Source organism: Poecilia reticulata, chromosome 4 (genome assembly GCF_904066995.2).
Source record: "Poecilia reticulata chromosome 4, P_reticulata-male-v2, whole genome shotgun sequence".
NCBI lineage: Eukaryota > Metazoa > Chordata > Actinopteri > Cyprinodontiformes > Poeciliidae > Poecilia > Poecilia reticulata.
In genome coordinates, this window is record NC_088833.1 from 29,766,659 (window position 1) to 29,785,235 (window position 18,577).

Genomic DNA, 18,577 nt, shown 5'->3' on the forward strand with positions numbered 1-18,577 from the left:
TCTATTTCTTTTAATACATTTAGATTTGAGATTGAAATAAAAAAAAATCCTATTAGAGTCCAGTAAAAACAATATCCTCTTAAGTCCTGATCCATTAAATTGCCAAAAGTCTTCATTTATGAATTGTGGCATCCAGTTTTTAATCCACAACGTTTAACGTCATAGTTTCATCTGTTCTGTAAAGACTTTTCACAGGGTAAAAGTGTTTATGGGGAATTTACCAATCTTTCAGACATGCATTTTGAGGATGACAATGTGTGGCTCACAGTCTTTGCTGTCTTTACTGTAAGTTTTATCTGGTTCTCAGGAGACTTTGCTGGCCTTTCAAGTGCATCCATGTCTTTATGAACCTTGCTTTGTAGACTTATCAATCACCGTGAAGAACATGACTTGGAAGCAAGTGCTCAACCATGGAATCTCTGCACACTTATTGTTAACATGAAGCTAACCTCTAAAGTCATAAAGGCCTGTAGCTATTGATTCAAAAAGTTGATTATCTCTGTGGACCATGTGGCATTCTTTAACGCTGAGTGCAGCCTCTTTACAAATGTCCTGGATCACATTTGACCTCTAACTATTAATATTTTTAGCACACCCCTTTTGATTATTTCAAATAGATTATTACAACCTCAGCCATCATGTCATAGTTCATGTATGTGAAACTGCCTGGTGAGATATTTGAGAAATAACTTGGTAAATCCAGAGCAGCTGATTGCATTCTAAGCACGCAGGCTGTGTTGTCATTGCGGTGTTGTTACCATAGCAGCGGCGTGACGCCATACCGTTTTGCTGTGATTTTTCTGGACTTCCTCTCTCTCCCCTAAAAACAGCGCCGTCTTTTCTAGGCTGCGATGAAAACAAAGGAAAAGAGCCCTCAATTCTCCGCCGCTAACGGGTTACTGGCTGACATTTGGTCCGTCCTTCCCTGTCGGGCAGTACCGCGTCCCGCTAAACCACCGCCGGTGTCACACGCAAGCGCGAAAATCTGACGTGATGCTCGTGCCACCGTCCCATTCAGCAGCTCGTCGGGACCCTCCCTTCAGACAGTCGTGCGTATGAGCTGGTAGCGAGATAACTGCCTCCCTCCTCCACCCCTCCCCCGGAGCTGTGGTTTAACACCAGAGGAAGGTTAACGGAAGGAAATCAATAGGCAAAGCGACCTGGATTGATTTCCTGCGGCAATGCGAAGATGGCGAGAGTCCTTAACAACTTGCTGTTATTTCTGATCAGACTTGCACTGAAAATCAGAGTTTGGGGATACTGGTCGCTAATCTACGGTTATTGTGCTCTCTGCACCACCGCAGCCCTGCTGAAACTTTGCTGGAACATCGTGCTGAGGCCAACAACAACCTTCCAATGGGGGATACGTGAAACTCCCCCGGCTTGTCTGAATGACACGTCCTTGGGAACTCATTGTTATGTTAGGATCAAGGTAAGACACGCAGACGCGCGCGCCGTCTCGCGCCGGGGCTGGAACTCATTGTGTTTGAGTCCCTCGCGCGTGTGTTCACGTGTTCTCCCACACCTTTTTCGTCCCCCTCCGCACCCCCCTTTCTTTTGCTCTCTCTCTCTTTTTTTTTTTTTTTTTTTTATTCCCCCCCCCGCTGCGTCGCGTCGTGACAAGCCGGACAGGGCCTGGTTCTGTTGAGCCGAATCGTGAAGCGGTCTCTTGTTGTTGTTGTGTTGTTGGCTGGGAGGAGCTCAGGTGGCGGTGCTGAAAGAACAGCTCCTCTGCCTCACTTCTCCGCTTGCAGCGGGGCTGCAGCCTGTCTCCAAACCACCAACCTACAGCTACAGGACTTGTTAAAACGATTATGTAATTTAGTATGTTGATCACTAAATCCTCCCACAACAAAAACATACAGTGTGTAGGACAGTTTTCACATTTCTCTCCCCCCCCCTAGTAATCTGTCACAAGTACAAGAAGAACTCGGGATTCAGCTGCAGACTGTGTTCACTGCGTGTTTTAACACGCTGATCTGGGACTTTGTTGATAATCCGTTGAGCAGTTCTGCCCAAAGAAGTGCTTCACCTCCTTTATGTTTTGCGAATAAAATACTGATCTGTAGTTTACAGACTATATTAAAATGAAAATACATAATGTAGATAGCAGCAAAATGAAACTATGGGTTGTTGAGGGGATGTTCCAGTTTGAAAACGACACACTGCTTTGATCCATAAACATGATTTGCTCTTAGTGACCTCTGACCCTTCTATGTTGGTTTTGTCAGTGCAAAGATCATTGGAGGGTTTGTTTTTGACATGAAGCCCTGCAGTCGAGATGATGTCTTGTGTTCCTCTGCCTGTTTTTTTTTTTCAAACAGCTGAATCTAGTTAAAATGTTTATGTGCTGCACTACAATGTCTTTCAAAAGTATTCCCACCCGTCGGATTATCCTGTTTTGTCACTTTACAACCTGATAATGTATTTTACTGAGACTTTATATACCAGATAAAGTAGCGCCGATTTGTAAACAGCATTTTTCAGTTTTTCCAAACCCAGTTGTTATAGTTGTATTTGTATGTTCAGGTAGGGAGGGCAGCTACTGTCTGAGGTGTATGCAGACACATTAGCACCACTATACACATGGAGCTACAGCATAGTTGCAAGAGTTGCATTTTACTAGTAATTTAAGATAACCGGAATATTTACAAGTCTCCTCGTGATGGACTGAAATCACTGCTTACTGTCTGTCAACCACTTTGAAAAGTTTTATTCATACCTATGACATCTTTCATTGTCCCTTTTCTGTTTTTTGTTTTCTCCTGAGAGCTTTCATTTCTGCTTCTCCGTCTTTTCTTGCCTGTCATCAGATAACACTACTCAAATAATGATACAAAAAAAAAAAAAAAATCAAGTCCCAGCATGTTCTCGAGTTTGAATTTTTTTTTTCTCACCATTTTTTTTGGCGCCCTCGCTATCGCAGCGCCCTGCTTTTTGTGCAATGACCATAAACTGTAGGGTCATCGTCCAGCTAGAAGCTAAGACTCTCAAGTCTTTGCCAACCTTTTAGATTAGCGGTTGTCAACGTGGGCGGTACCGCCCCTCGGGGGGCGTTCAGAGGACGGCAGGGGGCGCTGGTGGGAATTTTTACAAAAGTGGGGCGCTGAGATGCCTTTGGGTGGCGTTTGCTCGAAGGTAAACTTTACACCTTACATGCACAACAATATGTAAGGTTTAGACTTTGATCAACTTGCTGAAACTGTATTGTGTAACATTAGGACTGTATCGATGGTAGCTCTCCTTCTCTTCAGTGTTTGTTAGCTTTTGGCGCAGCTCCGTTCTCCTGCTACAGCTTCACCGCATCAGTTCAGCGATGACGCTGTGATTCACTTTGTCTGGTGTCTCATTTTCAAATATTTTATGTTTTTTTGAGGTTTTTTGTACATATGTTTTGGCAGTGCTGTGATCATGTTAAAGCAGCAACTTATATTAAAACGTGTTTTATTGTCCGTCTGGATGCTGCATGCTTCCAAGGAAGGACAACGGAATATTTTAAACAGTTCACATCGGTGTTGGAAGTGATCCGGTATGAAACGGGAGTACCACAGCAGTTTTGAATGTCAATCATCAAAATACAAGGATTTTTCCCGTTGTTTTAAAAAGCTTACGCCAGTCTGCTTTTTTCCATCGATACGCTTCCCGACCGCTCCGACCGTATGGGGGGGAAAAAAAAAAACGACGCGCACGTTGCAAAACTCAGAAATAAGAACGGAGCGACAAACTTGATGTGAATCGTAAAATGAGAGAATCCGACGGTGAACAGTGAAAAATCAACGAGTGGCGAATCAACACATGATGTGAAACACATGAGCGTCAATAAACGATGAAAGAAACTAAAGAGGACATAACAATAAACCAAGAGAGGATAATGCTTATCAAAGAAAACTAAATGGAAATGAATGAAGACCAAAATGCAAGACTAACAAACTAAACTAAATACAGAGGAATAAACTTGCATGGCAAGAGCTTCCAAGCAATAATTAATACAAAGATACGGCAAGAATAAACAAACAAAAAATATATAATCCATGTTTCTCTCTCATTTGTATGGCATTAAAACTATCTGGAACTTTTGTTTTTCCACTGATAGCTCTGTTGCACAGTTATGACATGTGGGTGAAATTTTCTGAATGATACTCTGATGTCCCATTCTCCTGAATGCAGCACAGAGCTGCTCCACCAGAAACTCAGAAACACTGAGAAAAGTTATGATTAATATAGTTGCAATTATATCCATGTTTTAATGTTGCAGAGTGCTGTCATTTTGCAAATAGATCAAAGTTTAAACTGGCGTTGTTGTACATCTTTTATCTGGTCATTTTATGTAAGATTTAACAACTAACATCAGAAAAGAGCACAGAACAGGAATATTTTTTCCACTTTGATTGGCTGCTGTTAGGCCTACCAATTTTAAGTTGAATGTCCATTTATTGCATTTTTTGCAGATGCCTGTAAAAATAATTTCTATTCCCATGGCGTTTTTGTTCTCTGGAAAATTACTTTTGATGATACATACAAAAACAAGCATAAAAATCAAACCATCAACAACAGTGATAGTAATATTAATAATAAAATAATATTAAGTGCAAAGTAACCTACAATTTCTTTGGTGGGGGGGACCTGGATAATGGATAGGGGGGCGCTGGCCCAAGAAAGGTTGAGAAACACTGTTTTAGATACTTTCTTCCAGGATTTACCTCTATTTAGCGCCATCTATCTTCTCATAAATTCTGAACAAAATTCCGAATAACATCGTTTAAAAGTGAGGGTGGTGTTAGTTTTTTGGCCTCTCATAGCATTATGTAGGCTGAAAAGTTCTGTTTTGGTCTAAACAAGGCATAGACAGGTTTTAAGAAATACCTTTTTTTAAGTTATGTTTTAAAACACACACTAACTCTTTCATCAACAGGTGGATTAGAGACACAGATGATGAAAAAGCAAATCTTCTGATTGGGAATTGATCACTCTTTCTTCTTGAATCTACAACAAGGATTATGGAAAAACAAAAGGCACAGATGGATGTAAAGTGATTTAAAGCTGCAGTTACATTTTACAAAAATATATTTTTGTCACCATGTCCTGACAGCATGTTATGAGACAGATAATCTGTAAAAAAAAAAAAAAAATCAAGCTCTTCCACCTCCTCCCAGTGCTACTGCTGTCTACAAATATGCACCTCCCCTGGTGAAAAAGCCAGGAGGAGGGCCTTCGCACTGTCTATTAACCTTCTGTACGCTGCTCAATGTGCTATGTAGAAGAGGGGGAAAAAAATCTTACAGTACAACGGTTCATGCACCCTCATCTATGCTCACTGGCATTATCATTTAGCAAGCAGCAGAGGGTGAGCACAAGTGTGACTGCCAGCACTAAGCACCTCCTCCTGCCTCTGATTGGTTGTTTCACTACATAATAGTAATTTTAACAAACGTCAAAAAAAAACATAACGTTTTAAAATAAAAGTTACAAACAGCAGCTGTAACCCTCGTAACAAAGTTGAGCCATAAGGAGCTGCCTACAGATTTATCTTGATCATAATTTTTTGTGTTGTAGATTGACACCGATCCCAGGTCACATTAATCTTTTCAGTGAAATATATTCAACTTGTACAGATGACGTGCTTTATTTCCTTATGAGGCGTGTATGCTCACCGCTTTAACATTAGCTGATTCTCAGTTTTTCACTCGAGGTACAATAAATCATGAAATGCTGAGTCTGTATTTTGTGGCTGGGGATGAAGAGGAGGAGGAAGAGGAGGTTGTTGGCGCAGGTTTTATTTGTGCGTCTTTCCGTTCTGCAGGAGTCTGGCCTGCGGTTCCACTACGTCGCTGCTGGGGAGAGAGGAAAACCCCTCATGCTGTTTCTGCACGGCTTCCCCGAGTTCTGGTAGGTGGAGCGGTGAGAGCACCGCTCTGGGTTCAGCTGCAAACATTTACATGGTGACTCTGGGTTTTGCATCCATTGACTGCAGCATTTCTTCCCCGTAAGGCTGCTGCAGCACTGTTTATTATCTGTATTCTGACTTCAGCAAAAATCCATCCCAATCTTATTCACAGACGTGGATTATAATTGGCATGGGGATGATGAGGGGCGTGTTTCAAGATGTCCTTATCCTGAAATGGTAAAAAAAAAAAAAAACATACATATACTGAGCATTGTGTCCTGGAGTGAAGCCAAAGAGCTATAAGCCTGTCTATACCTGTAGGATGTTATGTATGTTATGAGGGCTGGAAAGGGATTCATTTAACAGTAGACAAGAGCAGTTTCTGCTTCACTCTCCATCTTCCTGATTGGAATAATGAACTGAGCTGAAGGTGGTCAGAAAGAAACAGCTCTTCCTTTTTGAAATCTGTTCATTTACTTTTAGAAAGCCGGAGCAGCGTGTGGAGGATCGTACAGCAGTAGGCATATCCCTGCAACATTCAGGATGTTGTGAGATAGACTGAAACAAAGTAGTCAACAGCTGTAAAAGGATTTAAAGTCAAAAAGTGTCCCATGCTTGTATTCAGCCCTAATTTCTTATTCAGTGCAAGTCTGAACTTTGACTGGACCATTCTTATCAATGAATATGGTTTAATCCAACCATGGATTAAAACATGTTTGTTTACATGTTTGTCCTGAGGGCCAAGTTAAAAGCACCCTTTTATTTTGGAATATGTAAAAATCTATGTGGCGTTTATTTTTTGTATCTGTTTAAATAATAAACTACAACATGGAAGATTTTATTGAAGCAAACTAAATTGTTGGATTGTTTAGATGCAAAATATATGAAAAAAAGGTGGTTTCCCAATTAATGATGTTGAAAACCTCCCTAAACTGTTCATATTGTCGGGGTTGTTTCCTATTTTCACCACTTTTTTCCAATGAAAGTATAAATAAATATCAATAAATTTAAAAATAGGTCTGCAGTTTAGTGATATAAATCACACTTTTTTATGACTGCAGCCCTAAAGAAGCATATGACAAATGTGAATGTTTTTCACCAGCAGTATTTGTGTTTGTAGAGTTGTGATTGCTGTGTCATGCAGTCAGAGTCATACAGTTACCTAAAAAGAAGAAGTAACAAATAGTTTCCGCCATCACTTTTATTGTTATTTTAACAGTACCACAACATATTGTGATAAAACTTTAGGTCCATATTGACCATCCCTACAGACCAGTTAAGAAAGTACATTTAAAAACATGAATGCAGACTTAATGAAAAATATGTGAGCTGTGGTCCTAAGACTGCAGGAGTCAGGGAAGTGTTTGGTCAGACCGTCAGTTCCTGAAACCACACACATACACACACACAAAAAAAAAAACAAGTAAAAGCGCATGTGGGGTCAATGCGACCACGCCGACCGCGGACATGGTAAAAAAAAACTCCCGGGGTTTAAAGGACCATGTCTCTTAAAACTGGGGGAGGGTTAATACTTTCTTAAAAGTTATTTTCAAAATCTGACAAGCCCCACTTGAATGGATATTCAATTTTTTAAAATATGACTACGACCTGACAGAATCACAACCGTACATGTTTCTCTTCAGGTTCTCTTGGCGCTACCAGCTGCGCGAGTTCAAGAGCGAGTTCCGTGTGGTGGCCGTGGACATGCGCGGCTACGGCGAATCCGACCTGCCTCTCTCCACGGAGAGCTACCAGCTGGACCACCTGGTCACTGACGTGAAGGATATCGTGGAGTACCTGGGTAAGAAGAGCCTCCCCGTAATCTCCTGGCCAGAGGGCTGGCCGGATGGTGTTGTGACAGCGTCTCAGGTCAAAAATAAACTTGTTTATCAGTCTGTGGTCTTTGGACAGCCCTCAGGCCTGCAGCGCACACAGCATGACAAACTTCCTGTGAGTCAGCCTGCTGACTCCATCCTAACACTAGCAGGGAGCAAGCTGGAGGCTGTCCTCACACACCACCACCATCATCTGACAATTATCTGACCAGAATAGCTGCTGCTTTGTTTTTCCTCCTTTACTCTTAAAACTGATGCAGATTTCACACTTTAGCTCCTTTTTAAGGTTCTATTTAAATCCAGCATTGAAGTGTCGCTGAAGATTCAGGTTCTCAGCTGTCACTTCAGAACTAACAATGTGCTAAATGGCTTCTTTTGCAGCAGCTACAAGAAACCTGATCTAATTCAAACAGTCGCCTTCTGTCTTTCCTGCAGTTGCTGTTGTTCATTAACACGGAGATGTCTGTATTTGAAGAGGAGACGGAAGCAAAGGTGCTTTTTGGCACATTAGACATCTGTTCATGTATTTTATATAAACCAGTTACAGAAACTATTTAACCAGTTAAAAGAGGCACAAGCTTTACATTAATGTCCAGCCATGGCATATTGTTGCGCTTTATCAGAATCATTAGGAGGCGCGCACACTTTTACTTTTGCTTCGTCTCACGACAGAAGGATTCTCACAGTTTGTCCACCATCTTGAACACTAATGGGCGTTGAGGTTTCAGGGAGTTGATTCAAATCAGTGGCAGGAAGCTGAAAATAAAGCTGATTACAGAGGCTGAAGGTCAAAATGGTTTATCAGCACAATGGCAACATTGTGCTGATAAACCATTTTGCCCCATTTTGACCTTGGTTCTTTAGTTGTTTGTAGCTTGTAGCACTATTTAATTTTTAATGTGCAAAGTAAGCATAAATCCAACCATTCAAACTTGAAAAAAACATTGAATGTATTCCAGTTCAACTATGGTTGAAAGCTGGTAACATTCATCAGATTTCTCAATTTTTCCATTGACATAACACAAACAATGCAAACTTTTGCTTTAGAAAATAAAAATAGGTTAAAGTTATTGGAAAAAGAAAGTACACCCTCTGTTTTACCTTTTAGAAGAAGATCCAGTAAATCCTCTAATCCTCACCTGGTTCTACATTATTTCAAATATAAAAGTCAACCGTGCGAAAATAAGCACCAGATTTCACACCGCTGTTGTCTTTAAACAATGATAAAAGCACAATGGAAGAGAGGAAGGAGTAACTGGCTGATGCTAAAATGAACACATCCTGGGTCACTGTGACCACAGGACTACTACATGTACACAGTGTCAGGGTGGAAAGACACCGACAACTTCCTAAAAGAAGCAACTGCTGCTGGACATCAATCTGAGAAGAATTTAAAAGATTCTAATACTTCCACAGAATTCAATTCCTATTATTCTTTATACTGAGGAAGATTACTTAAAGAGAGGCTATTATGTAAAATCAACTGTTTTGAGCTTTGAATCATGTTATAGAGTTGTTCCTTCATGAGCTTCTCAGTCCAGTGATCCTAAGAACAACATAATGAAGGAGCATTGCTGTGACGGTGTGCTGTAGGCGGGGTGGTGGAAAGAGCAGGAGCTTCTTAAAGAGACAGTGGCCCAATTTCAAGGCGTCAAATTGCAAAGTTGAATTTCTTTTAAGACATATTTGATATATGCAGCATTTTAATAACAACTGAAGGTAACACAGTTACTTGATTGTGCTATAAATTGTCCTGGTCTTCCCATGAGTGGACGTCGCTGCAACATCCAGACACAGCTTTTCATCATGAAATGGCAGTATGGAAAATGTTGAGTGTTTCTGTACGCTTAAAGTTAGATTTTATCAGAACAGAAAGAAGGTGAGCTCTGATTTTGTCATGAGTGTAGCAGTGAATGTTACCTCCTCTGCTGTTGTGCTTAAATGGCTCATTCACAAGTGATGTTTCCTCGCTGACTGTCACTCGACTCTTACAATAACACAGCATTTCTCAGATAGTGTAAAAAGTAAAAGAAAATGAATAAAAGAAATTGAGTTCTTATCAACCCCAGAGAGTCTCTGCTACTGGTTGGTTGATTTCCTATTTGCAGACAGGCCAGCGCCTGTCCAGAAGCTGAATGTGGATTAAACTCCACTATTAGCCTGGTGTGTTGTCCCTAATCTGAGCCCAGTGAACAGTTCAGCCCTTGGTGATATCCTCCACAATCTATGGAGCACATTCTCTGTGAAACATTAAGGAAAGCACTGTATTAGTAAAGCCAGTGATGGCTGGAGGAAGAGCTCGCTGCATTGTTCCTGCTGTCACTGTACGTTACTTCACAGACTGTCAGGAGTGAAGCACTCAATAATTCATCCTGCTGTGCAAATCATGCTTGATGGTCACTTAAGCGTGGAAAAAAGCTTGCTCTGATTGTATTATACCTGCTGTCCTCTGCTCAGCAACTGAACCAGGGGTCAGCAACCTTTCCCGCTGCTACAAAATAAAAACTCGAGCCGCAAAGTAACAGTTTTCGAAATATGTACAACATGAAATGTTTCATTATGAAAGCTAACAAGTGAAACATTTTTTTAATATATTTTCAGATTTTAAAGCAAAATGAGTTCTCGATTACAAAAGAAAAAAAATTATATTTTGTTGAATCGAGGTGAGACTTTTCCATAAATATGAAAAATGAAGAAATATAAGTAACATAGCTTGAATCTAATTACTTTTAGTCTGCTGTAAATATTATGTGCATATTTTGTGTAAGAACGTACAGAAAAAAAAAATCCTAAAATGACCATTTCCTTTTGTACCCGTAATCAAAAACATTTCCATTTTGGAGCCGTAGCTCACAGAGCCCTGAACTAGACTGTAAGAGACCTTTACACAAGCTACACTTCAGTCCACACCCACTGGTAAAAATCCACACTTCTTTTTAACATTACAGAGTTGCAAAGGTATTCATAGTGCTTGAACTTTTCCGTATCCTTACACATTACAATGTGATCGATAAAGTGTCCTCCTCTTCCAACTGTCCCTGGCCCAAATAATAAAAATGATAAATTCTTTAGAATCGTTCTTTGTATTCACAATAGTGTTGCTATTAGTACACAGGTTTGTTTTGTCTCAATGTATTGTTTTCCTTCTGCTTCGTTGCTATTGACTACTTTGTGTGGGTCTGACACATAAAATCCCAGTGAAATACACCGAGCTTTGTGTTTGTAATGTGACAGAAGGAGGTAGTTAAAGCAGCAGGCTGCTGCTCTCGTCTCCTCCATTAAAAGCGAATGAGCAGGCGCTGATTTGTCTGAAGCAGCGCTGAGACTTTGCTGAGTCGCTGTGAAGGACGTGTGAGCTCAGTGTTGATGGGCGGCTAAATCGTATAAACAGGTGAAAATGGGTCTATCACAGGTTGCTCAGGGGGATTACTCAGCGGGGATGGGAACAGTTATGTGATCATTCTGATCCTTTAGTCATGGTCTGCCTCAGCTGACGGTCATTAAAACATTAATTAGACAAGAGCAAAGGTTCTTTTAGGGTGGAAGGTGTTACCTGCTATGCTGTACCGTGAAAAAGTGTTTCAGAGGCTATAAACGGCAAACAGCGTGTGCACTTTTGAAACTACAGTTGAAACCAGAAGTTTACGTACATCTAACTCTTACGACTATTGCATCAAAAATTTCTGACCGTTATTTCTGGGTTTACACTCAGAAAATTTATGTAAACGTCTACTTTTAATGACATTAATAATTAAAAATCTGAAATATTCTCTCATTTTTGTGGCAATCAGTGAATAGAACTAATTTTGGTAATTCTAACTGACTCAAAACAGGAGGAGTTTGGTCTGATTTGACTTCAGACAGTGAGGGGAAAAAATGGTGTTTCTGTACTCTTAATGTTAGATTTAGCTTTTTTACAGTGTTTGTAAACTTCTGGTTTCATTACAAGTCCAGACTTTGACTTGGCCACTTCGAAACCTTTATCTTGGTTTTAAGGAGCTGAGCTATCCAGAGGCTAACTCCGCTCTGCTTCAGATCGTTATCCTGTTACGCAAACCAAGCGGAGGCCAAGTTATTTTTCTCTTTTCAAATGAAAAAACATTTAATAAAAAAATTGTTTGAATGATGCACACTGATGATATTTGTGTCTAATATTGAAAATGGTTGATCTGAAATGTTTTAAGCGTGATAAACTAGAAATCTGCATGAAGGTGAATATTTATTTATGAGACTATATCCACATGGTGTAGTTTTAATGAAAAGAAAAATGTATGCGTGTGTGCGTGCATGTGTGTTTGTTTCCTTCCCAGGGTACAACAGGTGTTGCCTTGTGGGCCACGACTGGGGTGGAACCATAGCGTGGCTGTTTGCCATACACTACCCTGAGATGGTGACCAAGCTGATAGTCCTGAACTGCCCCCATCCTTCTGTGTTCACAGGTACGATTTTGCCACAAGCACTTCCTCACACGTTGCTCTTCATGCTTTGAAGGAAAACCAATTTTCCCTCATGCTAATTAGAGAAGCTCCGATCTGGCTCTTGGAATATTACAGGAATTATGATTGTTAATTAGAGGCGTCATTACTTCGATTGCGTGTCTGCATCCAGCTGGCAGATCTTCCTCTGCCTTTTGGGGTGGGTAGGGGAGGGGGCAGGATGATGAGGAGCTAATTACAGGGAGGCACGCACAAAGCTAGAACAGCAGGTTTGACTTCAGGAGACGGGGCGGCAAAGTCAAATCCCATCCACCACCCTCGCAAGTGTGTGCAAACTTCCCGTTAATTAAAGCCAAAAATGAAATGTCTCCCTCGCTCCCCCTCTTGTCTGCCTTCTCTTTCTCCTCCAGACTACGCTCTGCGTCACCCCAGCCAGCTGCTGAAATCCAGCCATTTCTTTTTCTTCCAGCTGCCCTGCTTCCCAGAGCTCATGCTCTCCATCAACGACTTCAAGGTGGGCTTACATGCTTTTCAAGGTCAAGCTTATGTGTGTGTGTGCTGGTGAATGTCGCACATTGTTGCAGTTTTTGTTTTTCTGTGTCAGTGTCATTGGTAGACATACACTCCTTTGTACAATCTACAAATACTCACCTACTATTCAACACGTCCCCCATTTAATCGGGCTGTTACCTTCTTCCCTGATGTGTAAATGATCAGAGATCATTTCAGATTTGTCAACAGATTGGATTTCAATTATTTTGCATAAATAAAGATCCTTAGTGCTGAGACTGAAGCTGCATTGACTCCTTTCCTATGAGAGGAAGCTGGTGCCTTATTATCGCCTTATCAAACGGTGCTGCAGTTCAGTTTCTGTCCCCCTAGAAGAATGAAAAAGTAAATTACAAGAATAAAATCATAAACGTACCAATTACGAAAATGAATACAGCATTGAAGTCAAAATAATATGACTAGAAATATTTGCTTAAAAGTTTCAAATAATCAAAAAAATTGTGGCATAAGACAAAAATATTCAAAGTTGATTAAAAAATTCAGTTTTTAAAGCTTTCTGAACTTGCAATATCTCCATACATCATTATGGAGAACTTTTGGCTTTTTCTACTTTCAATTCAACCTAGTTGAAGATCAACTGATCACAAGGGAAGAACTCTTCAGCAGCATTAAGTTCATTTTACTTAATAAGTGAAATGGTTGTAAAGGTACGCCTTCACAAACATTTCACTTTTTTCTTGAATTTTAGAGATCCTTGTTGTTTTGGCAGCAGTTTTGCTATTCAGCTTTAACAGTGATGCCATATTCCGTCTGAGTTTTCCAGGTTTAGAAGCACAGCATGAGATGCCCGAACTGCAGCTGAAGGTCATCAGAGCTGATCTCACCCACGATGCAGCTTCTCTGTCTCACGTTACGGGAACATTGGCCGTCCTCCTGCAAATTTTCTGCTGATCAAACGGCTCCAGTGTCAGTCTGCTGTCTGTCCTGCAGGCCCTGAAAGCCTTGTTCACCAGTCGGAGCACCGGGATCGGGAGAAAGGGCCGATGGCTCACTGCAGAGGATTTGGAAACCTACTTGTATGCACTCTCTCAGCCGGGAGCTTTGACAGGAGCTCTCAACTATTACAGGAATGTCTTCAGGTGGGGGGATGATTCATATCTCATATCTTTTTTTTCTTTAAATAAAAAAAAGAAAGAATTGGAGAAAAGTCTTCTTTAGGGTCTGAAAGCATCTGGGGTAACTCGCTGACCTGCCCCACTTACACAGTAGCAAGATGGTTTTCAGCCACCGTGACCCGGTTCTGTTGACAAAATGTCACCTGATTGTTTATTGCTTTATTTAGTCAAACTAACAAACCTTTTAAATGCTTGGAGTCGGACCGTCACAGTCCAATATGATAAAAACTTTTGTATCCTTAAAGGGACGGTATTATGTAAAATCCACTTTTTACATCATGTTCCAATATAATTCCTTTATCAAAACCATAACTGAAGCGTTCCCTGGATTCTTTCATGCTTGTTTGAGTTTAATCTCCATGGCAACCATTCAGCTGTGCAAAACGCCTGCGTGGACCTAGCTGCAGTTTACAAGCTTCTAAGCTCTGCCTCACAAAGAATATCTCCCCTGTGACTCCCCCTCTCAGCTCCTTCAGACTAGCCAGGAGCAATTAGCAAACAACTGGTGAACCTGCTGAGTTCATAAGAGCTACTTCTGAGTGCAACGCTGGTAGAAACATTGTCAAAAGGTTTATAGAGTGGCCATGGTTTGATGACTTCCTGCAGGCGGAGTTTCATAATAAGTCAAATTTCTTTTAAGTCATATTTAATATAGCAGTAGTTATTTGATTGTCCTATAAAAATGCCTAATGCTGCCCCTTTAAGCCATATTGTTTATTTCTGCTGTGAAATTTTAAAAAGTTCAGGAGTAATTGCCATTGCAAAAAGGTTTAACCGCTTTAGTGCTCGTCACAAAAACAACAGCCACAAAGTAGTGCATGATTGGGAAGCAGGAAAAAGATATGGTTTTCAAAATTTTCTTCATTGTAAGATACATTTCGCTCAATGAGATTGGATGGAGAACATCTGTAAACATTTATTTATTTTCTGGTCTGCCAACAGATTTGCCATTTGGTTTAACTATTGACTGTAACTGCACCATCATAACAGAGGAGCATACAGGGAACAGCTGCATTTATACTGAGACTTAATAATGCACCAGTGGACTTTTCTGACTAACTAGAGAACTTCTCAACATAGCAGGATTTAGCCTCACTGACCCTTCTGTGTTCAGTGAACGTTGGTGGGATGTCCGCCAGACATTTCATGGTGTTTCATTGAGTTTCTTGGCAAACGTCGTCTGTAAACGTTCACTGAACATTCATGGGTACGCTCAGGGAATGCTGTCTGAACTATAGCTGGGTAACAAAATGAGGGGCCAATACAAATGGCCACCACCAGGTGTTTTTTTTGTTTTGTTTTGTTTTAATGAAAAGCTGTCAAATTAATTTCTATATCAACAAGAAAGTTAAAAGTGCTTTACACCATAAAAACATAATCCAGTGACCAATTAAACATTATGTTTTGTCAGATGCAAAATCATCAACAAATATACCTCAAATATCCTGATCAAAGGTCCAGTTCTTATTAATCACAGGAACTCTAAACAGGGTGGGGTTTTAGCCTTGATTTAATTGAACTCAGTGTTTCAGCAGTTTTGCAGTTTTTCTGGAAGTTTGTTCCAGATTAGAGGAGCATAAAAACTGAATGCTGCTCCTCCATGTTTGGTTCTGAGTCAAGGGAGCTATGCAATATTTGATCCACTTCACGATTATGCTCTACTTTGTGTTGGCCCACCACATAAAGTTTCAAGTAAACATATTCTGACAATTTGTGCTTGTACTGTTTCTAAATATGCATCAATTCATGGGATAAAAATGAGAAAAAGTAGAGGTGTGCCTCTACTTTATCGCAGAATGACTGCACTGCTGGAAGAAGCAGCAGTGCAGTCATTCTCTTCTTAAAGCCTAAAAGTACTGTTCACTGTTAGATTTACATGAACCCTGGTGGTTGTTTGGAGCGTTGTTTGGGTTGAACTTGTAAATATGCACACAGAGCGTCGTTATCTAGTAGGAAATTAGCATTACCACCTTTTTATCAAAAAATTCGATCATCACTGATACAAGTCTGCCAAATATCTGCATCATCCTGCAGCTTTCTTTAATAAACTCTCCATTTCTGTTAGCCGAAAGGAGGAACAGGGAAGAATATTGAAGGGCATGTACTGTATTTTTATTTATTTTTTTTACATGTGAACTGTGCGTGCATGACTGGGCAGGCCATCTGCTCCCTTCTCAAGCAATGAGCTTCCTCAGAATAGCTTTTATCTGTTCACATGAAAGAAATTGCACTGACCCATGACCACCAGGGATGTAAATATAAATGCACAGTCATTCATTATTCATCCAATCATTTCATATGTATTGATTGATTAACCCTTTAATGATGTATTTGAAAACACACTGTACCACTGTGTGGGATTTCACTATCGCTATAGTGCAGATAATATAAAAAAGAGCATTCCAGTTGTTCAGGATCTACTGGGCCTGTTTCAGGTGAGCTCAGAAGTCTCAACCCAAGAGGAGTTGAGACATTTTTCTGGTGTTGTGTGACCTCCAGAAGACCAGACCAGAGACCATCCCCTTTGTTCCTTGTTGTTTTCGTGCCAGCTCTACTGCAGTTTGGTTCACTTCTGGCTGCAGTGTGAACGTAGCTTTAGTAGTGTGTGATTTTTACTTTTTTGAAAAGGCAATATAACACATTGCTTGAAACCCCGCACCCCACCCCTAAGATTTCAGAAGGGCACTTTTACTCTGGAGTTAAAACGGCCTGTGCTCTAGCACCACCTAGTGGTCTATCTGTGCACATCCCTGTTCTCACCTACCTATTTCAATGACATACAGTTTGCAGGTTTAATGTGAGAGAATGTGAAAATATTTAAGGAGTGTGAATATTTTTGCAAAACAATTTCCTTTTTTTATTCTTCTTCCATATGTCAGCTAAAGTGTAACTTGTATCTGTCGCCAGCTCGCTCCCTCTGAGCCACAAGCACGTCAGGTCTCCGGTGCTGCTGCTGTGGGGAGAGCGGGACGCATTCCTGGAGCAGGAGATGGCCGAGGCGTGCCGCCTCTACATCAGGAATCACTTCCGTCTCAACATCATATCCGGGGCCAGCCACTGGCTGCAGCAGGACCAGCCCGACATTGTCAACACCCTCATATGGACCTTCCTGAAGGAGGGAGAGGGACGCAAAAGCTACAGGAACTAAACCCGCACCGCCCTTGCACCCCACCCCTCTCCCCTCAACACCCACCTTGCACCGTCCCCACTCTCCCGGAAGCCTTGAATATGCCTGTGATACCAAGCAACATAGTGATGATGCAATCATTCTTTAAATTTTTTCACATTTTAGATATATTTTTTAAAAAAAGAAGTCAGCGAAGAAGAAGGAGAGAATCAAAGCACACCTCTCACTCAAGAGGAGAGGACACATGTTTTAAGATATTTTTTGCACATGACAGCGACATATCCGCCTTAAAGTTTTGTCGGTTTCAGCATTACAAATGTGTGGCGAAATCTTTTTATGTATTTATTAAATGTATTTTTCTTTGTGACCTGTATTGTGTGGTGCCTTTTAACTTTGGAGCTGTCGCGGTGTGAAGACGTCCCGGGGCGTCGGGGCGTGTCGTCCACTGTTCTCTTGTCGCTCAGCTGTATTTCGGGCACAGTTCCCTGGGAGTCCCCCGCCTCCCACGGCTTTGTTTATCAGGTAGTGTTTGTCAAAATGGAGGTTTCTTTTTTAGTAATTCTTTTTCTCCTCCCTCTGATATCTGCTCAAATATAGAGAATGTTAACTTGATCTTCCTGTAGAGAAATGTTAAGTGACGGTTGCCTATTGTACTATTTTGTATCTCTTCCTACACACTGCATTTTGAAACTCACTGAGCCAGGTCGATACTGTTTGACTTTCTAAGCAAACTGAATAAGAGTCTGTCAGACTGCAATGCTTCTTCGCATTTTAAGCCTATTTTTGGGTGACTATTGTCGTCGGGTGTTTGAAGCTATAAACAGAATCTCATGCTCTGTTTTTGTCCTTGTAGCTGTCTCACCAGCAGTCACTGTAAGCTTTTACACAGAGGAGATGTGGGGAGTGGGAGGGGGGGGAGGGGGGGTTGCAGAGGAGGCGTTATTAAATTGATCAGATTCGAGTGACGCAGCAGTTTGAAGCTTTTTCTGCAGAACAAACGTCTGGATAGTTGATATTTATAACTTTGCTCTGTGGCAAAGAAAAATGCTGAAGTGGAGTCACATTAGTTTCACATAAAAGGCTTTCAAAGGGGTGTCAGCACAGTCACACTGTTCCACCTGAAAAAGTAAATTGGGCCGCGTTTCAATTAAAAGAACTAAACCGGAAATGTCTATTTTTATTTTATATTGCTGAATTATACACCTGCACTATTGTTTGAAATGAATAAACATTGTTTTCCCTTTGAAAGAATCGTTTTTGTCCTAAATGAATTCATATTTAACCCCAGTTGCTCTCTGCAATAACAAAACAGATGTTTGAATCCTTGCTAATTTACTGTACATATTAAAAGTGGTGTTGACAATCTATTAGGACGAGAGAAACAATTGCAGGAAGAGACGATGACGTCATCGGCATGTCTGGTTACCCTTCAGGAACAGTCAGGAAATCTCGAAACAGACGTGCAGAAGTAAAGGTTATTTTTATAGTCCACATTTAACAAAGAAATAATAAATGTTTCGTTTTCAGGAGGGAAATAAGAATGGTCAAATTGATACAAATAGAATAATACTGTATTTGTCCCTTTTTGTTGAAATAGGTAGGTGTAGCTG

General features: G+C 40.7%; 1 protein-coding gene across 1 annotated transcript; it reads left to right on the top strand.

Moving 5' to 3' along the window:
* The first annotated feature begins 780 nt into the window (after positions 1-780).
* On the top strand, positions 781-18,218 carry ephx4 (epoxide hydrolase 4). The gene is made up of 7 exons (XM_008407760.3): positions 781-1,432; positions 5,801-5,886; positions 7,528-7,685; positions 12,030-12,158; positions 12,566-12,669; positions 13,656-13,804; positions 16,748-18,218. Exons 1-7 carry the CDS (start codon positions 1,190-1,192, stop codon positions 16,986-16,988), a joined length of 1,110 nt encoding a protein of 369 aa, XP_008405982.2. The 5' UTR covers positions 781-1,189; the 3' UTR covers positions 16,989-18,218.
* The last annotated feature ends 359 nt before the right edge of the window (positions 18,219-18,577 follow it).